Source organism: Equus caballus, chromosome 10 (genome assembly GCF_041296265.1).
Source record: "Equus caballus isolate H_3958 breed thoroughbred chromosome 10, TB-T2T, whole genome shotgun sequence".
Classification (NCBI taxonomy): domain Eukaryota; kingdom Metazoa; phylum Chordata; class Mammalia; order Perissodactyla; family Equidae; genus Equus; species Equus caballus.
The window spans coordinates 4,577,788-4,598,668 of record NC_091693.1 but is presented as its reverse complement, the minus strand read 5'-3'; the positions used below and the strand labels follow the sequence as shown (position 1 = coordinate 4,598,668).

Below are 20,881 nucleotides of genomic sequence, written 5' to 3'. Positions count from 1 at the left end.
GTGGCTGGACGAGAGGCACACTGTGCATGAGGGGCAGGCGCTGTCTGCCATCCTCAGACTTCCGGCTTTGCTGGTCTCGAGGGTGGTTGAGTGTGTTCATCTTGAGAAAGGGAGACGGCCCTGGGGGAGCCTTGGTGAAGGTGGGTCACCTTCTGTGAAGGGAACAGAGCCGGCCGTGAGGGATGCACTGAGGACTCTGCACTCCTCATGACTGGGCCTGGCTGCCACTGAAACATGCGTGACTTGGAGGTGCTTGTTTGGAAGGTAGAGGTAGAAAACATATTTGTGTAGTTTATCTACGTCAGTCTTACTTGGGGATGAGATTGATTACAAAGACCAGAAACCTGACCAAATTTAGGCAAATTAACATGAGTTTATTGTGAGGACCCCAGGCACCCCCTGGAGTCCAGTTGCAGGAGGCCCAACTGAGTCTGGAAAGGAAGTAAAGTCTCTTGGCTGTGCCTGCCTGCCCCCCATAACCCCCCTCTCATTGCTGTGTCTCTCTTGTCTGCTCCTGTTCTCCTGCATTTCTGCAGACCAGCTGTTTCCACATTCATACCTGCACTCATGGCTGGAAGTGGCCAGACCTCCCCACTCCATCCAGTCCCTCCCATCCCTTGTAGTCCTGTCCCATCCCCGCCCCCCAGCCCCACCCCCACCCCATCTCAGGCAGGGGCCTGAGTCACATGGTGTTCCTGGGCTGTCCCTGGGCAGGTAGGTGGGGGCAGGGAGGACACGGGAGAGCTCTTCAGCCAACTGCGCAGAGCCCTGGAGTCAGCACACGTAAGCTTCAGGTCCAGCAGCCTCACCATGTAGATTGTACCCCCATTCGAAGGATGAGGAAATAGTGTCAGTGAGGCAAGATGTGTCTGGCTGCAGAATCTTGGCTTCTTCCAGCACCAGAGTGGCTTCTAGATCTTGAGACTGGAAACAGCTGCACACCTGAGGCCGCATTAGGGCAGGACGGGCCTGCTGAGTGCAGCTTATCACTCCTGAGGCTCGGTGGCCTACCCTGCCAGCACCCCAACACCGGCACCTGGCTGGGCCCACCCTGGCCCTGTGCTCCTTCCCAAGCTGGGCAGTGTGGTGGGCCCCGAGGTCTCGCTGCGGGGGTCCTGCCAGCCCCTGCTGGAAGTCACTGACTTGCACTTTCTTTCTCTCATCTCTGAAGCCGGGTCTTTAAGACGGACATGGAGCTGGAGGTCTTGCGCTACACCAATAGGGTCTCCAGCGAGGCCCACCGGGAGGTAAGCCGGGTGCTGGTGCGTGGGATGTGCCGTTCTGGCTGGGTCGGGCAAGAGAGCAGGGAGCAGGGTTGTGGTGGCGCTTGTCTCCAGCATCACAGCACGCAGGAAGTGTCACATCAGGCTGGAGACAAGGTGATGGGGCCAGGCGGGGGCAGCAGAGGCTGTGCCCCAGTTCCTCACTATGAGGCCCCCCTCAGGGACTTTCCCAGAGAGAAGTCGCCGCTTCAGGGGGACAGAGCTCTGCTTAGTGGCACTCGGCCATCCCCGCTTCTTTCAGAGAATCTTTGGTCCATAGCCGTGATTCAGGCACATTTCACACTGTCGTCTGTTTTCTGAAAACATCCCCATGTGGGTGTTCCCCACACCGTCCACTTCACCTGAGGAGCCATGTAGGGAGGTGCATTTCCTGAAGGGCATCCAGAGTGTCTGGGGAGCCCGGAGCCTGCTTGGTGATGGTCACAGCTTTGTGACAGGAGACAGACAAGGGTCGTTTGGGCCACAAAATCTCTCGTATGAGTTCATTTGGTCTGTGTTTTATGAAGTTAAAGGAGACCTTTGAGTGACAGTTGTCGCAGCCTTCTGAGCCATGAGCACGCGCCACACACACCTTTGCTGGGTCTCCCCGCCCTGGCCTGCCGCCCTGCTGGGTGTTGGTCGGCTTCTGAGCGCCAGTGCTCCAGAGCGGTGTAAATAAACTGCCTGGCTCTTGGAGCTTTAAAAACGTTCTAATTTGTCACATTTCTGCACCACTGTGTGCACATACCAATTTTTTTTTTAAAGAGGAGATTCTTTTGGAAAAGTTCCATACATTATTTACAAGGCATTGTTACTTATCTCCTTAATACAAATGTCTTCGCTTAATGTCTATCCTCCAGGTAATGAAGGCTGTAAAAGTGGGAATGAAAGAATATGAGATGGAAAGGTAAGCTGCCGTGTTTGTCTGGGTGCAGATTAAAATGTGAGAAACAGTGATTTACGTTCCCAGATGAAGCTCCGCGGAGACAGGTGCAGGCTCAGTGGGGTTATGAGCGGGGCCTCGGCATCGTGGGCGGAGGGGGTTTTCTGGCCGGCTCCCTGGCTCTGGGCAGAGTGTTTGACGGTGATGGTCTTTGATTACTTTTCCGCGTGGTTTAGTGCCCCATCATTCCACTCTCAGACTTCGTTTCTGCAATTTGCGGGAAACTTTACCGAATAGCTGCTCTTGTGACTCTGAAAGCCTCTAGTAAAACAGCTTGCCGATTTTATGTGTAAACACTGCCATTATGTCTCCTGTGGTTGGACAACTGGGTCTCGGGATGGTTAAGTGGCTCGTAAAGCGTTCTGGAGAGCTCCACGCTTGGGCTTAGCTCCAGTTAGGCCTGCAAGAGCCAGTGCCACCCATCCAGGTGCTTCCCTGGCACGCAGCCATGACGGTGTGGCCTGGCCGGCTCCTCAGCCCCACGCCAGGACCCAGGCTCAGCATGCTGCTGCCCACGGCTTGAGGAAGCCCTTGGGTCAGAGCCAGACTGCCCCAGTGGCTTGCACCCACCCATGTCCAGGGGCAGGAGGCCCCCATTCCAGGGTCTCCCACGAGCGGCCTCACCGCCTGGAAGCTCCCCTGGGGAGGGGTCACTGAAGAGGCTGTCATTTCTACCCCTGTGACATAATAAGAAATATCTATTTGGTCTCTGCCCCCAGTTCCTGGCAGAGAGTTTCTCAAAATCCAAGGAATTCCCTCAGGGATGGGGGGGGGCGGGGAGTGTCTTTTGTTATTTGTAATAAGCCCCTTTCAACCAAACCTGCGTTTATGCTAATTCGGGGACTCTTGGAGGCTGGGGCTGGTTGCCCAGGAACCACCCCAGTGGTTATAGGGTTGGAACTGTTGGTTCCATCCCGGGCCTCCAGGGAGAGGGGAGGGGCTGGAGGTTGAGGTCTGACCCAGAGCGGAATCAGTCCTGCCTGTGTAATGGAAGCTTCCGGGTTCACGTGCTGGGAGGGGTGCGCCTGGAGAGGGCGTGGAAGTTCGGCACCCTCTGCCCCATGCCTTGCCCCGTGCATCTCTTCCATTTGGTCCTTCCTGAGTTGCATCCTTTACAATAAAGTGGTAGGAGTAAGTAAAGTGCTTTCCTGAGTTCTGTGAGCTGTTCTAGCAAATTATCAAACCCGAGGGGGCATCATGGGAAACCCCAATTTATAGCCAGTCAGTCAGACCTTGTGACTGATGGGAGGCCCTGTGATTGGTGTCTGAAGTGGGGACAGTGTTGTGGGACTGAGCCCTTAACCCGTGGGTCTGCACTGGCTGCAGCCGTTAGCGTCAGAATTAAATTGTAGGACGCCCGGTTGGTGTCCACAGAGGAGAGAACTGCTTCACGTGGAAAACCCGCACACTGGGAGCCAGAAGTGCTGTGCGTGCGGCGTCACCTCTTACCTGCCCCTCCTGGCTGTCCTTTCCTGCTGGGGCCTGTGAGAGCTCGACACAGCGGCCCCTTCCCCACCTTGCAGGCCCAAGTCGCCCAGGGCCCTCAGGGCCTGCTCTGCTCCGGGCTGCTCCCAGCCTTACCGGCCTGCCCGCCGTGTGGTTGCGGGCTGAGGGCGGGGTGGGCATTCGTGTTCACTGTCATGTGGCTTGGTCAGAGTTCAAGCGAACAGGAGTCCTGCTCGGGACCATCTGTATTTCTCCTCTTACCTGCGCCATAGGAGGGGCACCAGGGCCTGCAGGCGTGCGCCGGAGCGGGCCTGGAGCAGTGCTGCCTCCAGGACGCAGGTGGGCGGCTGGGCAGGCTGGGGAGTGGCGTGCCGAGGGCCCAGCCGCGGCCTCCTGTGGCAGCGCCATGTCTGCCCTGGTGTTCTGAGGCTCTGGGACAGGACAGTTCTGCTGGGCTCCTGGGGAGATGGGTCGGGCAGTGGTCTGTCAGATGGCCACTGCTCCAGAAACCTGTTCCCAACCGAATCGGCCCATCGTGACCCACGGCCAATGCCTCAAACAAAGGTAACGCAGGAATTGGAGCGGGAAGAGCTGGCCCCAGTGTTCGGCCCTTCTGTCCGCTGCACCCAGGCAGCCTTGTACCCACGCTGCAGGGAGTCCAGCTCCGAAGGTGGCTCCTGGGAGGGGCCTAGGCTGCCTCCTGCCCCGTGTCCCAGAGCCTGACTCTGCTGCTGCCTGGACGGGCCCATGTAAGTTCTGGGTCAGGGCCGGGGCCCTTGGAATAATTCCCCCAGCTCCCAGCCCCCCATCCCCAAGAATGCAGATCTTTCTTTTCCTTTTAATGGGAGATTTCAAATATCCAAAAAAAGGGGTGGATAGTATAATCAATCTCCAGGTCCCCATCAGGGTTTTTTGTTTTGTTTTGTTGGAATGTTTAAAACCAAGTCCCAGACATCATGTCATTTCATGTCAGTAGGTGTCTCAGTTGATGAAGGTAATTTTTTCCTTTACATAACCACCATGTCATTAGCGCATCTCAGCAAATTAACGATAGTTTCTTCATGTTATCAGTATTTAGTCCCTGTTGTCTAAAACCACCTCTCTGGAGTTGATCTCCTTGCCTTTGGAGTCTCCACGTTGCATTTGCTGTTGTCTGAAGGAGGGTCTCTTGCGGCCTGAGCTCTGAGATCTCCCCTTTGTCTTCAACCTGCTCCCCTCCCCTCTACCCACTTCCCCAGGTTGGCTCCACTGCTGCCTCTTCTGAGCAACTATGGGTCCCTGCCAGCAGGGACGGGGTTTCCTGGGCCGAAGTCTGGGCATGGGGTTGGGGACTGCTCCAGGGAAAAGCTGAGGCAGGGGCGACGAGAACATGGGGCAGTGTGTGTTCCGGAAGGACTGGTAGGTAGGGTGACCTTTCCGGGCAGATGGTGTTGCCCCCAAAGATGGTGGGAAGATGATTGTCCTGGGACATTGTTGCATCTTGGGGGGGGGGGTGGTCCCTGGCCAGATTTGAGGAGGGTACCCCAACTCCCAGTAGTGGCCAGAGCCCCTGGGGGCGTCTGCAGCGGTGAGGTGGGATGGCTTCTCCACCTCTCGCTCCCTCCCTAGGAAGCTCGGGGACAGCATTTTGTGGTCTGTGTCCTCGGGGGCCTGGAGGCATCTTCTTGGAGCCCCCGTCTTGTTTATCCAGTGTCCACCCCACACTTGGTGTCAGGAAATATGTGTGGGTGGGTGAGATAAACGGACGGATGTGAGAGAGAAGGAAACCACCTTTGTGCCACTGTGAACTTCACCATGCTCTTCTTAACCAGGCAGAGAATATAAAATCTTGTCTAGAGCAGCTGGTGGCTCCCCACGGGCTGTGGCCCTTTAACAGAGGCTGCACAAATGTCCGGGAGGTCCCGGGCAGCCAGACACCTGTGCAGGCCACCAACCCATTGGGCCAGAACCTGCCGGACGTTCTCCTGGGAGCATGGCCAGCTGCAGCCCCCCAGAGGGACGCAGGGCAAGAAGGGCAGGGACTGGAGTGTCAGGACTGGAGGCAGGACAGGGACAGGGGGAGGGGAGAACACGGGGCTGATTTTCTCAGAGAAGGGCCACCCCCGAGGCACTGGTGCTCAGACTCAAGAGATGCTGGCCAGGACCCCCAGTTCTAAGCCTCATCTTTTTTTGGTTTTGTTATCAAAGGCTTGTTATGAAATCTTGAGGGCACATTGAAAAAAGGAAGTGAGCTGATGGCATTTATTAAGACACGTCCTCCTTTGTGCTGTGCCGTGAGTGGAGTGCAGAGGAAATGAAAATCATTTTCCACAAGTGAGGTGTAGTAAATTGTGTTAAACCAATAAGACGTTAATGTTTGGGTAAATCGGGCGCTAACAGCCTCTGATGCAGGCCCAATCAGGCAGTCCATTTCACCGCATCGTATTATTTAATGTTAGTGCCGTAACCGGCTTGTAGCCGGCTGGCGTGGGGCTGGCAGCCGAATCAATTACCTGCGAACACTAATTTAGAGCATGCTCAATTGGCTGTGTAAGCAGGTCCTGGTTCACATTTGCCACACGGAGATTAATAACTTGATGTTTTTGACAGCCCAGGACCTTAATTGAAATTACGCTCTCTTTCTCTTCAAGCTGTGAAGGGGGCATTCGGGGCCCTTTCCTGACAGCTTCTATGGGGTTTGTGGGAGTCATTTGAAAGGCAGAGGGTCTGTGAGGTGTGCCAGGGGACAGCACGGCACTGTCCTCCTCCCCGGATGGGGCTCCTTCTTGGCAAACACCCCCGACCCTGTCTGGAGACCTCACCAAGGCCTGGCTTTTCCTGTGCTCTTCTGTCACAGGCAGCAGCTCACAATGCTAGTCTCCTGCTTCCTTTCCGTCCTTTGTTACTGGAGAACTTGCACCGCTGTGCCACTCTGTACTCAAAGTCTTGTTGCTTTGCCCTTTGGCCAGAAGGAGCGAGTCACAATTCTGTGTGTTCACTGTGCCCCCTGGGTCCAGTTTGGGGGTGGGTCTTCTCCCCAGGGCTGGAGGGAGGGGTCTCCTTCCCCCCAACCACCCCCCCCCACACCCCCCTCACTCCCCACACCAGAAACACACACACTACCAGCACACACCATACACACACTCTATGAACACCTTCACCGCTCATACCACTCAGATACCACACATACCCCACACATACACACACTCACGCACCATACATACACCACACACACACCCCACACCTGACCACACACACATACACACCACACCACACATTTCATCCAAACCGTGGGGTGCTGGGTCAGGTGGTTGGTCTTTTAATTAACCCACCCCAGGGAGCAGGTTGCAGAACCCTCGCTGTGTTCTTGTTAAGCAAAGCCAGGATTTTCCCCCCTTTTTTGAGGATTAGCAAATTTCACTCCAGTGAGGAGAATTGGAGGGTGGGAGAGTTTATTTACAGGCCTCACCCGTGGTGACTGTGACTGCAGAGAGCACAGGCAGGTGGGCAGGCCAGGGCTTTTCTCTGTCCCCTGGCCTTGCCCCGCACAGCTGACCCCTGAGCTGGTCCTTCAGTCCCCCGCCCTTGGCTGACCCGGCACGGCTTCTCCGTCACATCTGCAGGGGCTGGCTGCCCGCTCTGGAGGCCACCGAGCCTCCTCAGAGGAGCGCCCTCTTCTTCATCTGTCTGTCCCTCCTGGCACACTGACACTGAAGGACCATCTCTCAGATGCCCGGGCCCATGTCACCCTCCTCTCGCTCTGGGTCTTGCCGAGGGCTCTCTTGCTCAGTGTACTGGGTGTACTGGTCAGGTTTGGCCCTGTGGGCTCTGGCCAGACCCCTTGGGCCGTGCAGAGGATCCAGGTTTCATTAGTGATGGGTGTCACCCAGAGGCCCTTGGTTGCCCTCCCTCCTGGAGGTTCTGGAGATGTCCAGCGTCCAGTCACCTGGGTGTGGTCTGACCTAATCTGGTCTCAGCCTAGGCAGGCCTGTGTGTCAGTGAGACCACTTCGGTTCACCTAGCCCCAGGAAGGTGCTGGAGTTTTGTTTGGGGCTTTTCGGGCAGGTCTGGGTCCAGGCAGCCTCTGAGACCCAAGCCCCAGGGTAAGAACAGATGTGATGGGCCCTCCTCCATGGGCAGCGCCCTGCACCCTCCAAGGCAGACACGTCCCCTCCTCGTCAGCTGCCTGGAGGAACAAGGCTATAGCTTGGCTTGTTCTGAAAGCCTGCTGAGACCCCAGGTCGGGGCATGGTGAAGCCCGCCCTTTGCCTTGTGTTGTGAGGCTGATGCAGGTTTCCTGCCAGCACTTCCTCGGCTGTTGGAGACAGGCCGCACACAGCCTACCGCGAGAGGGGTCAGGAAACCCCCGTCTGTTTGGTGCACCCCTCAGGAAGGCAGCCCCTGAGTCCTGCACCTGGCCAGCCACACCTCAGTGAGCCAAGCCCTTTCCAGGAGCTGGGCCCGTCTTGAGTGGACAATTCTCAGAGTTAGATCAGGCTGCACCTCATCCTGGGCCACCCATACCTGGGAGCGCAGGTCCCGTGTGCCCACCCGGCCTGCTCTGTCCACACCACCTGACGTGAGGCAGCAGAGTGGCTCTCTCCATGAGGTTCGGCAGAGCCTGGTGTCTGCAAGTGCAGCTGGCTCCTTGGCTGTGGACAGGCCGTGGGACTCTGGCTTAGAGCAAGGGTAGCTCATTTTGCCTCTAAGAGTAACTGAGAAATGGGCACATTTAGGGCACAAGCCAGCCTGGTATCCAGCCAGAAAGCTAGTCGAAGAACCAGAGGGGAGGCTCCCTGCAGACGTGCAGCCTGGTTGATGCATCCCTAATTAGAGCTTTTGAGGACAAAGCCAACAGACATAGGTGTTTTCTTTTCAAATGTCAGGGGAATTGCCGGGGGAGAATCCCGTTAAGCCCCGGCAGTGCCAGCAGGCATCCTTCTGGGTTCGCCCCCAGAGTTTCACCATCGAGCCTGATTCTGACTGTTGATTTCCGATGAATATTTACCATCAGTTTTAGAAAGCAGTGTTTTCTTCCTGGCTTACTAGATTTTATCAGGAAAGGATGTTGAATTTTATCCGCTGTCTTTTTGGCATCTCCTTTGGCCTTTTGTGTGTGTGTGTGTTTTAAGCAATTAATAAACTTTTTATTTTAGAATAGTTTTAGATCACAGAAGAGTTACAGGAATATTAGGTCCCATGTATCCTGCGCCCATTTTCCCCTATTGTTAATGTGATTATGGTACGTTTGCCACAACTCATGAATAGTATCGATATATTATTATTATCTAAAGTCCACACTTTATTTCAATTTCCTTAGCTTCTACCTAATATTCCTTTTCTGTTCCGAGATACCACATTACATATAGTTGTCCTGTCTCCTTAGTGCCTCTTGGCTGTGACAGTATCTGAGACTTTCCTTGCTTTTGATGACCGTGACAGTTTTGAGGGTACTGGTCAGGTGTTTTGTAGAATGCCCTTCAGTTTTAGTTTTTCTGGTGTTCTCCTCATGGTTAGACTGGAGTTGTGGGTTATTGGGAGGACAGCCACAGAGGTTAAGTGCCACTTTCATCGCATCCTATCGGGGCACTTGCTGTCAACCTGACTCATCACTGATGTTGACCTCGATCACCTAATGAGGTGGTGTTTGTCAGGTGTCTCCACTGTGAAGTTACTCTTGATGCCCTCTTTCCTTTGGAAGGAAGTCCCTAGGCACTGCCCACCCTTAAGGTGTGGGGGGTTCTGCTGTATGTCCCTGAGGAGAGAGTATCTTCCTACATTATGTGTAATTCTGTACAAGAGGTTTGTCTCTTTTCCCCCATTTATTTAATTATTCAATCAGTTATTTAGTTATATCTGTATGGACTCATGGATATTTATTTTATACTTTGGGTTATAATCCAATATTAAGTTAGTTACTCATATCATTCTAACCTTGGCCACTGGGGACTCTTTCATTTGGCTCCTGTGTCCCTCTCCTATCATGCCCCCACCCCCCCATCACTTTGCTTTTTTTTTAAAGGTTTTATTTTTTTCCTTTTTCTCCCCAAAGCCCCCCAGTACATAGTTGTATATTCTTCGTTGTGGGTCCTTCTAGTTGTGGCATGTGGGACGCTGCCTCAGCGTGGCTTGATGAGCAGTGCCATGTCCACGCCCAGGATTCGAACCGACGAAACACTGGGCCGCCTGCAGCGGAGCGCGCGAACTTAACCACTCGGCCACGGGGCCAGCCCCCCATCACTTTGCTTTTTGAACACCCTCTTACTTTCTGCCACTGCAAGATGCTCCAGGCTCCTCTTGTATGTTCCCTGCTCCGGTCCTAGAATGAGCCATTTCTCCACGGAGCCCTGCTTCCTTTTATGGGAGCATGGTATTCGATACCGAGCTTGGGTGCTGGGTGTACCCTCGATGAGTTTTATGACCAGCCCCCTGGTGTGGAGGCAGTGTGGCGTCCTTGGTACACATCTGCTTTGTCATGGGGGATTACTGCGTCATAAGCTGCAGGGCTGAAATGGGGAGGCGGCAGATACTACAATGGTAGAGCATGGTTGCTAGAGACTGGTGCCTGCCTTTCAGTCCGAGTTCTGCCGCTTCCTGTGCCTCGGTTTCCTCATCTGAAAAAAGATAATCACACTTCATAGGATGGTGCGGAGGACTTTATGAAGCAATATATGGACAGTGTATGGACCAGGCCTGATGGCTAGTGAGCATTGTCATGACTGTCTTGTTCTTTTTTTTTTTTTTTGAAGAGTAACCCTGAGAACCCTGAGCTAACATCTGCCAATCCTCCTCTTTTCGGTGGGCAAGACTGGCCCTGAGCTAACATCTTTGCCCATCTTCCTCTACTTTATATACAGGACACCTACCACAGCATGGCTTGCCAAGCGGTGCCATGTCTGCAACTGGGATTTGAACTGGCGAACCCCGGGCCACGAAAGCAGAACGTGCGCACCTAACCGCTGCACCACTGGGCCCGCCCCTGGCTTCTTGTTCTTTTACTAGCATTTTATAGAGACTCAAAATAGGGGATTGAGCTATACATTTTTTTCAACTCTCTAGCCATATTTTGAGATCAGAGTTTTTGAGATCGTGATTTGGGAAGCTCTCCACGTTTTTCTGTTTTCTAGGATAGTTTAGAAAGCATAGGGGCTGTCTGTCCCTTCAAGGTATAAAGAAGTCTTCTGATGTATCAGAACTTCTTGTTTCTTTGGGGAGAATTTCTTTGATAACTTTTCAGGTTTTCCTATGGGGTTGTTTTATTCTGTCTTTATCCTTCTTAGAGTCATTGCAGTACATTTTCCTGGAAAGTTTTTGTTTTCATCAAGAATTTCAAACTTAGAACCGAGTTGTTTTGTTCTCTTAAGTTTGAAAAATACCTCCTCTGTAGCTGTAATTGTATTTCCTTTCTCATTCCTAATATCATGGATTTGTGTTCTTTCTCTATGGATTAGTATTGCCAGAATTGGAAACGTTTTATTGGCCTTTTCACAAAATTAGCGTTTAAATGTATTTATCAGCTCTACTGCTTGTCTAACTCCTAGGTTCCCTGTTTTACTATTAATTCCTTTCCTCTCCCTTCCTGACCTTGTTTTCGACATCTGTCTTTTAACTCCTTGAGTCAAATCTTAGTTTATTTCCATTCTTTCTTCTTTTAATAAGTGAATTTTGGCTAATAGAGTTTGAATCCTAGACCATATCCCAGGGAGTTTTGATGGATTTGATTTTGACCTAAGAACATTTCTTCGACTTTCCAGATAGATGTGGTTGGTCAGCTTTCTTGGTTCACTTTTTGGTATTAGTTTCTGGTTTTGTCACCATTGTAGTTAGAAAATGCAGTATCTGTAAATGTTGTTTTTCTTAATTTTGAGATTTTTCTTTGTGGCCAGTTTAGAAATATTTTTGTCAATATTTTATGGAATAAAATTAAACGTTAAACATTTATTGGACATGTTTATCTTCTATTTGGAGTACACACTTTGGTGCACCTCAAATCAGGCTTCTCATCTTATTCCAGGCATCTCCTGCCTCCCTTACTTTGTATGTTCACTCCAGGTTACGAGACATGGTTTATGAGTTCCTCGTTGTGATTCTTTTTTTTTTTTTTTTTTGAGGAAGATTAGCCCTTGGCTAGCTAACTGCCAATCCTCCTCTTTTCGCTGAGGAAGACTAGCCCTGAGCTAACATCCGTGCCCATCTTCCTCTACTTTATATGTGGGACGCCTACCACAGCATGGTGTGCCAAGCAGTGCCATGTCCACACCCGGGATCCAAACTGGTGAATCCCAGGCCACCGAAGCGGAGTGTGCGCGCACTTAACCACTGCGCCACGGGGCCGGCCCCCTCGTTGTGATTCTTGATAGATTTTTCTTTTACTCATTTCTATGACGAGCTGTTTGAGGCATACAGGTTGATGATTGCTATGTCTTTATGATGTATTTTTACCTTTTTGCAGCTTACAAGAACCCCTTTTGACCTAATTAATCCTATTTATCTTGAATCTGACTTTATCTGATTTTGGTATTACTATTAAATTTTTTCTTTTGTTGGCATTTTTCTGATGTGTCTGTTTACGCCTTCATTTTATTTTATTTTAAAGATTGGCCCTGAGCTAAGATGTGTTGCCAATCTTTTTTTTAATTCTTTTTCTTCTTCTTCTCCCCAAAGACCCCCAGTACACAGTTGTACATTCCAGTTGTAGGTCCTTCTGGTTGTGCTATGTGGGACGCCGCCTCAGCATGGCCTGAAGACAATGCCATGTCCGCGCTCAGGATCCGAACAAGTGAAACCCTGGGCTGCTGAAGCAGAGTGTGCAAACTTAACCACTCGGCCATGGGGCTGGCCCCCATGCCTTTATTTTTAACTTTGCTCATCGGTTGCAGTTTACCTGTTCCACATGGAGGGCCTCCGGTGTGGGGAGAGCCATTGGCATCTGTCGCGATGACCCATATGTTTGGTCTCTTGTCCAGAGTCTCATTTGGTGCTTTCTGATTGCTGTTCTGCCTGTTAAATGTTTCCAGTTCTTGGAAAGTTGGTGAAGTTTCCTCTGTTTTCTTTTATATGCATTCCACTTTGTTGTCAAATTACTTTTAAATTAAGAAAAAAGTGACCTGTATTTCTCTACGTTCTCTACATCTCTTAAAAAGTTAATATCAGTTCCTCACTTTGAAAAATGAGAAATTTAGTATGATTTTACTTTCTCTTTTCCCCTCATCTTCCAGCTTTTTATTATATGACTTGTCTTTCCGTCAGTTAGTTTCAACATTTGCGTGCTTTTATACTCATTTAATAGCAGGTATTTAGACCCAGTGCCGTCTCGGCAGACCCCGTGTGGGCCCGTTTGTGCCCTGCCTTTCCTCTCCTCTGGTCTTCTTGCTCTGACCTTGCACGGTGGAGAGGCCTTTTGGGGCCTCCTGCGTGAAGGACGGCTTAGCTGGGTAGTGAATCTTTGTTCTATGAAACCGTTCCCTCGGTTGTTGCTGGAGGTCTCAGGCAAATCATCGTCTTTCTCCTTTCTGGGAACTTTGTATTTTCTGCTTGGTGCTTACGGGGTTCTTTCCTTATTCTCGAGAGTTAACAGTATCTCCCGAGGGTCTGTCTGGGTGCTGTGCTGGGCTTGGCCGTACTTCGGGAGTCAGAATCCCGCCAGCCTCGTGGGCTGGGCTGGAGGCCCAGGCAAGGGTGGCCCCTCGAGAAGAGTGAGCTGGGCCTTGCATTGGCTCACAGTCCTTCAGCCAGCAGGCTTCAGCCAGCAAGCAGGGGCAGGTGCCAAGGGCCCACAACTCAGTGGCAATGATGCGGGCTCAGTGAGTTGAGGAGTCGAAAGAAAGATTTCTTGGACTCTCAAGGTCTGGCAGTAGTGCTCTTTTATTTAGAGAATAGCATGGGGACAGGACCCATGGGCAGTAAAGAGCTGCCAACATGGGTTGAGGGTAGGGCTAAATTTAAGGCATAGGTATGTGAGTTATCTCTTTACAAGACAAAGGAAAGAATATGTAAAAAAAAGTTGTTAAAATGATATCAGTGCAGGTGGGGTCTTCTTATTGGGTGGTCCTATAACTTTTAGATAAGAATCAGATCAGATTAAGTAAATGGCTGAAGCCACCACCTTAAATATTATCTTCAGCTAAAGACAAAGGAGGATGTTGGTGGTGGGGGGATCAGTTACATGAGGTTACCAGAGAGTAAACAAGAGCAAGATTATTATGCAGACTTAAGTCCTTGGCTTCCCCATTAAGAGTTTCTAGAGATAAGGTCATCTCCCCTTCCTCCTGGTGCAGAGAGGGAGACACCCCCACAGATGGGGACTTCCTTCACAAATGCAACTGTCTCTCTTCAAAGGGCAAGCAAATTCCACCCTTCAGAGTTTCCTTCCTATCTGCAGCTTTCAAAAGTAACCAGCCCAAAATAATCCTCATCAGCAAGACCCAGATGAGGTGTGTCCTGACTTAGGCCAATGAGAGGAAGAGCACGGCAGCTGTCACACCTAATACAGAGCAGACGAGGTGGGAGGAGGCACAGCCTGCTGACTGATCCAGGTGACAGGTCTGTGATGTCAGCCGCAGCGCTGTGGAGTCAGGAACAGCTTGGCCACCAGCGAGGCTGGTCTGCCCCAGAGGACAGGCGGGAGTGTCACATGCCCTGTGTTTCCTGTCTGTTATCCCTCTGGTCACTCCCCAGGGGCAAGCATTTATCCCCTGGGTCATGTAATCTGAGGCCTGTGATGGGATTATTTCTGATGTCACCCTGACAGATTTCACTGCCCCATCTCACAGTGGCTGTCTTCTCAGTCACAGAAGCTAATGCGGTGACCCATTAGCCAGAGTGGGGCCAGAAGCTGTGCGGACAGGCCTGGGGTTGCCCTGAAGAGCTCCCGTGTTGTTCTAGGATCCAATTCTTTCATCTGAACAGTGGAACCTTTCTTCCCCTCAGGGCCGCCTTTTACATTCCTTTCTTCCTGTAATGGGGCCCCTGGATCTCTCCTAAGGGGTCTTATGTTTTCCTTCATAATTCCCACTTCTGCATCAGTGGAAAGTTCTCAGACTTGTCTTCCCCTCCACTTCCTGTAACCCCCTCCCCTCCACCCTGCTGCTTGCTAATGATGCCTGTTTTATAACTCAGCCACTGTCTTAGAGAGCCATCCTGCTGGCCCCTCTCTGTCTGTGCCTGTCTGCTCCTGCTCTTCAGATGTGCTGTCCTTATGGATCCCGTGAAAACATGGCTAGAGACTCTTTAAGTTCCTCCCATTTCCCACCGGGAGATGTGCTCTGGCTCCTTGCTCACAGCTGACCAAGAGCTGTCTGATTGACCCCAAGGTGTGGGGTGCTGTTGAAATCGCTCAGGCCCAGAAGAAAGGGGGAGGAAAGTTTGCATTGTCAGTAGATTTGCTGTGCAAGGTGAGCCACCCCGAGGAGCAGAGGAGGGGGTGTGACCCAGGTCGGGCTGGGGGGCAGGGAACAGGAGGCATCTCTGTAGTTGGCCATTGCCCCAAGTTGGCTTTGGCCACACCCCATTAGCTGGCCTGCCTTCCCTCTGGGGCCCTGTGAGAGTAGGCTGCAGCCCCTTTGGGCTTCCAGAAACTTCTGTCAGGTTAGGGTCTTGGGGGGGACCCCTGGTGTCCCCACTTCTTTCTCCCCAGGAGGAATTTGCTAGCAAGGCAAAACACAGAGGTTGTAAACTAGTAGCCTCTGGGCTGGACCCAGTGCATAGGCAGCTTTAGTTTGGCCCACACAATGGGTTTTTTGGTTTGTTTTTGTTCTTTTGAGTCAACAGTTAAAAATCAGGAGACTTTCCTGGCTTTTCCTAGAAATTGAAATAGGTAGTAACCTTGGGCTGGAATTCACACAGAGCAGCTGCCCAGTGGTAGCTGAGTAGCCTTTGGGGTGCACGGCACGGGCCCCGCCCCTTCCTGTCACCCCCCCCCAGCACTGAGGCAGACCCTTTTCATCACCCTCATGCCGCTGGTTCATTCACACTTGAGAAAGATTTACCATACCAGTGTCTCTATCAAAAGAAGGAAAAATAAAAGATAGTCAAAAGGGTCGTGTATTTCAAGAAAAATGGGAGAGTTATGGAGGAAAAAAAAAAAGACTTTCTCATGTTTTGTGTGTACATCTCTGGTTGGCTTCACTCCTTTACAAGTTACTGGCCAGGTGCTCCCGGCCTCTGCACTGGTCCTGGCCCTCCCTCTGGAACAGCCTTTCTGCTTCTCCGTACACCCCCCTGAAGGAGCCCCATGGCAGGTGGGAAGGGTGGGGTGGAGCGTGTGGACCAGGTGCTGTCTTGGAAGGGAATCTGTCCTGCTTGGTTCTGACGCTCAGAGAACCAGCTCCGTGTCTCGGGAGCGTCCGGTAAGGCCTTAGGCTGTCGGAGCCAGTGTTTCCATTTGGCTCTGAGAGTGGGCAGACAGTTGTGATTATGCTGCTAGGTTTGGTGCCCGATTTTCAGAAAATTCTCATCCAGACCTATTACATTCTGGTGCAGAAAGATGCTCCCTGTGGGAGCAATTATTCTGGGCTGGGAGTTTTTCCCTCCTAACTCTGAATGCTGTAGATGTCATGAAGGGTTTACTCGAGGAACTCTGAAAGCCCGTTTCCCTCTCTGCCAGCAGTCATGTCTGCTCTCAACCTGGAGTTAATTTATGATGAAACTAGAGAGAGAGGTTTCCCGCTTCAAGGCCCAACAACGGGCTCTGTGGCCTGGGGCCGCTGTAAGCCACGCTCATGTTCCACACGAGCGCCCCCTGGGCCAGGCTGGCTTGGCCCTGTGCCGTGGCTCCCCTGGCCATGGCGTGGAGGCTGGGTGGCGTGGGCAGAGTGAGCCTTTGAGCTTCCTCTAGCACTCATCGGAGAGTATGCCGCAGTCTTGGCCACGGCCGCCTCCTTCCACAGCTGCGCCAGAACACGGTGAGGAAGTGCGGGATCAGGGTGGACGGTCAGGAGATGGGCTCCGGCAGCTCTGCCAGCTCAGCTTGGGGCCCTTGTGCACACAGGACTCCGCACCCTGTGCTTGAGGTTTGGAAGAGAGGAGGATGCCTGGGTAGCCAAGCTGCTGATGGCTGCGGGCCATGACTGCTGTCGGTGACAGCCTCAGGCCAGGGGTCTGGACTGGCACTGTGGAGCATCCTGGGTTCCTTCCGGACCCCTAGCACTGCCGTGCCCCAGGTCTCCTCCTGTCCCCTGCTTCTCTGAGCAGAGTGTGACAGTGACCTCAGGCCTTGGGAGTGTGAAGGCTGGCTTCTCCTGGCTCCAGCACCCGCAGGAACCCAGCACGCTTCCTGCTGCTCCCAGACCCAGCCAGCCATGTTCGTGTAAATTCCACGGTTTTGTTGGAAAAGCCAGTTTTGCAGCAGCAGAGCCCCAGTGCCCACACCTCTTCTTCCCGCTCTGCTCCTGCGTCGTGTGACTCTGCCTGCCCCTGGGGCCACCCTCCACGAGCGTGGCACACACATGCCAGCCAAATGGACTGAGCCTGTGACAGCACTTGGAATCCCCTTGTTGGCGAGTCTGGCGGTTACCACCCTTCTGTGTCCGGGCCTGTGTGGGGCTGTTCCCACGTCATCACCTTGAAGAGCAGCGCTGTGGCCTGCTCAGGTGGCTCTCCTGGGTGTCCTGGCAAGGGCCAGGTGCACTGTAGCCCTCCCTCCAGCCTGGGTGACCGGGGCTGGTTGGTGGATTCCCCTGCCCGTCCAGCCCCCACATGGCAGATGCCTAGTGTTAGGATCCAGGCCTGGTTGGGTTTGTTTTTGCTGCTTTACTTTGTCTTGCTGCTCACCCAGCAAGAGAACTGGGGTCTCACTGCTCTTCCTGGACCCAGGCTGGTGGCTGTGGAGATGAGCACCCTGGGTTGGGGTGGCCCTGCCCCCTTGGGTTGTAAGTAGCCCTTTCAGGGGTGGGGGTCCTTTGGGAAAGTGGTACCAGCTGCAGGACTGGGGAGAGAGGTCCCTCCCGGATGCACAGTTTACAAATGGATACCTCCTTGTTCCCATAGCCACAGCCGCTGTCCTGTGTCCCCAGGGCCCTTGGAGACTTTCTACCGAAGGGTAGCAGGGGCTTCACCATGGCCTGGGCAGCTGGTGCTGGCTGAAGCTGGACAGATGTCACTGTCCCACAGGGGAAAAGACACAGGAAAGAGTGTCCACGGGCCTGAGTGAGTGAGGCCCGGCTGCCAGCGTGACCCATCCCCTGAGTATGGTCTGTGCTTTTACCCAGCCTGGGGTTATTCAGTACAGGCCCTACACCGTCCATCTGTTTGCAGCATGAGCTGGAGTCTTTGAATCATTTATCTTGGCAGCTCTTCTTGAAACTGGAGAAAAGTGGAAATTCATCTAGGTGCTGAGAAAGGAGCCTGGAAGGAAAAAGCGCCTGGTGGCTGCCGTGATGGGTGGCGTGCCCGGAGATAGCGCTGGTGGCTCAGAGATCAAACAGCTGAGAAATGGTTTCCCGGGAAGAACTCAGGGAATTCTAAGTAGGTAATGAGTAGTGACTTTCTTTTGATTTACAGCAAGACTTGGCCGTCAATCTATAATGCTTTGAAGAGGAAAGAAATGAGTCTCCACGTGGCTGCAGTCTGCACAGGTCGGACTGCAGCCCTTCCTTGGAGGGTGGGGAGCCAGAACCCCAGCCGGGGGGGGCTGGTTGAGAGTCTGCTTCTCTCCGTGACAGAGTGCCACATGCCGGGGGTCTTAAACATTAGACATTCGTTTTCTCACGTTCCTGGAAGGTCGAAGACCCAAATCAGGTTGGGGCAGGTGTGCTTTCTTCTGAGGCCTCGCTGCTTGGCTGGCAGAGTTCGCCTCCTCACCGTGTCCTCACGTGGTCTTCCTCTGGGGACATGCTTCCCTGGTGGCTCTGTGTCCTAGTCTCCTCTTCTTATAAGGCTGCTGGTCATGTTGGTTTAGGGCCCCCTAACAGCCTCAGTTTAATCCTCCTTAAAGGCCGTGTCTCCAAATACAGCCACATTCAAAGGTACTGGCGTTAGGGGGCTGGCCTGGTGGCGCAGCGGTTAAGTGTGCACGTTCCACTTCAGCGGCCCAGGGTTCACCAGTTCGGATCCCAGGTGCAGACACCGCTTGACAAGCCATGCTGTGGCAGGCGTCCCACATATAAAGTAGAGGAAGATGGGCCCAGATGTTAGCTCAGGGCCAGTCTTCCTCAGCAAAAAGAGGAGGATTGGTGGCAGATGTTAGCTTGGGGCTAATCTTCCTCAAAAAAAAAAAAAGGTGCTGGGGTTAGGGCTTCAACATAGGAATTTTGAAGGGACACAACTCAGCCCATAACAGTGCCCCTACTTCCTAGAGAAAGCAGGGCTGGTTCTGTGTGCTGGTTCACCCCCAGCGACTCAGCAGCGCCTCCTGTCTGAAGAGCTGGAGCTGGCCTCAGGGGCAGCTGCACAGCTGACGCTCCAGAGGGGATGTCAACAAGCAGGAGACTTACACGTGGTGCCAAGTTGGGCTGTCGTGGCCCAACGTGTTCCTCGCGATGAGGCTGAGAAGGGACGAGGAGCCCGCGCAGCTCTTGCCACATGGTGAGAGGGCACAGGGGGTGGGGCTCGGCAGGTAAGAGAGGAGTGGGTGGCAGGGCCAGGTCTCAATGAGACACCCCTCAGAGGTTTCTGTGAGCCGAGGAGGGACTGGACCAGCTGAAGCCATGACTTTGGGTGGTGAGTGGACAGGTGGCAGCGAGAGGGCGGTGAGGAGGCTGCTGGGGGCCAGGTGGGCTGAGGGAGAGGGGACAGTGGGTTGGAGGATGAGTTGGAGCTGGAGCTGAGGACTCGCTGATGGGTTGGGTGTTGGGGGTGAGGGAAGAGGAGGAATGGCGACGAGTTCCAGGCTTCTGCCTTGACCGCTGGGGTGTCGGTCAGGCCATGCTGTGCAGACCAACTCAGGCCTCCCCTGACGGCCATTGCTGTCCATTACTGGTGAGTCTGCCCCTGCCGCTTTGTGTTGTGTTCCCAGACTGCTTCCTCCTTTCTCTCCTGCCTCCCAACTGTTGTATTTCCTGCCTAAGACACAGAGGCTCTGCCCTCAGGCTGTGCTTTTATGAGGCCTGTGAATCTGGCCAGGAGAGAGCCCCCGGCCCCTGGCACTGCCCATGCGGTGAGGACCTGGCTGTATGGCTGTATTTCATGTCCTGCCGTGTGTTGGGGGGGGAGGGGGTAAACCCATTAAGTACACCCCTCACTCAGCTTGCCTGGGGGCACATGGGGTGTGTTTGCACTTATGTGTGCATGTGGTGCATACCCCTTGCTCAGCACAACCCTCAGTCTGCCCACCTGGGGCACACAGGCTCAGCCTGCCGGTCCCCTGAGGCCCCAGGACCTGGGACAGATCTGCAGAGGGACAGGGCAAAGACGTGGGGCTGCCATCCAGGTGGAAGAGTGAGGAGGAGCTGGAGCAGCCCTTCTCGGGTCTTGGAGGAGGATTTGGTGGGCTCCTCGCTCAGCCAACGGAGGATTCAGGGTCCCTGGAGTGGCCAGCCTGGCTGGGGCCAAAGTTGTGCATGTCACAGCAAGGTCGCACCCCCCAGCCCACCCCGGGGCTGTTCGATCTTCCAGCCTCCTCGCTTCCTGTGGATGTGGTCACAGGCCCTGGTGAACCCGATGGGCCCGGTGGTTACCGAGGAATTAGTCCGTGCCGCTGGGCTGGCAGATAAGGGGCACGTGTTGGTGTCGCAATGAGGCGCTTGTGGCAGGCATTCACACAGCCTCACCAGAAGGAGGTTAAGTGGCAGGGCGTTCCTGAAGGCAGGCTCACGATGCTGTCTGCAGGAGGCCTGGGGGAGCCAGAGTGCGTCTTTCTGGCCTCGATGAACCTGCAGAAATCAGGCCCATGGTCCCTTCAAGACCAGGATTTTCCAAAATCGTTTGCAGCTGTGGAGGATGCGGCCAGAACTGGCGGAATTACTTCCGGGGTTGACTTAGCAGACGACTCTGATGTGAGCGCTCAGAGGGTGGGCCCTCTTCACCGTCTCGCTATTCCTGGCTGAGCAGGCTGACACATGACCCCCATGCTCCGCCTGTCCTTGGCAAGCAGGCCCTCTGGGGCCCAGCCTGCCCTCCGGCCAGCGAGCACCGCCTCTTTCCCAGCCTGCCTGTGCAGTTCGTTGAGTTATGGACACTTCCTGGGTGACCGCAGGTGCACGTGTGGTTCTAGGAGCAGGGAGATGGAACCGAGGAAAACCTGTCTCTGAAGCTCCAGAGGGGAGATAGACAGGATAAATAAGTCAGTGTACAGTGTATTCCATGGTGACAAGTA

At 53.4% G+C, this 20,881-nt stretch overlaps 1 protein-coding gene across 1 annotated transcript in view; it reads left to right on the top strand.

Moving 5' to 3' along the window:
- PEPD (peptidase D) overlaps positions 1-20,881 on the top strand; it is a 119,522-nt gene that overhangs the window by 49,383 nt on the left and 49,258 nt on the right. Inside the window, exons 8-9 of the mRNA XM_023649500.2 lie at positions 1,172-1,247; positions 2,123-2,169. Coding sequence (XP_023505268.1) covers positions 1,172-1,247; positions 2,123-2,169 — 123 coding nt within the window. The remainder of the gene's footprint in view (positions 1-1,171; positions 1,248-2,122; positions 2,170-20,881) is intronic.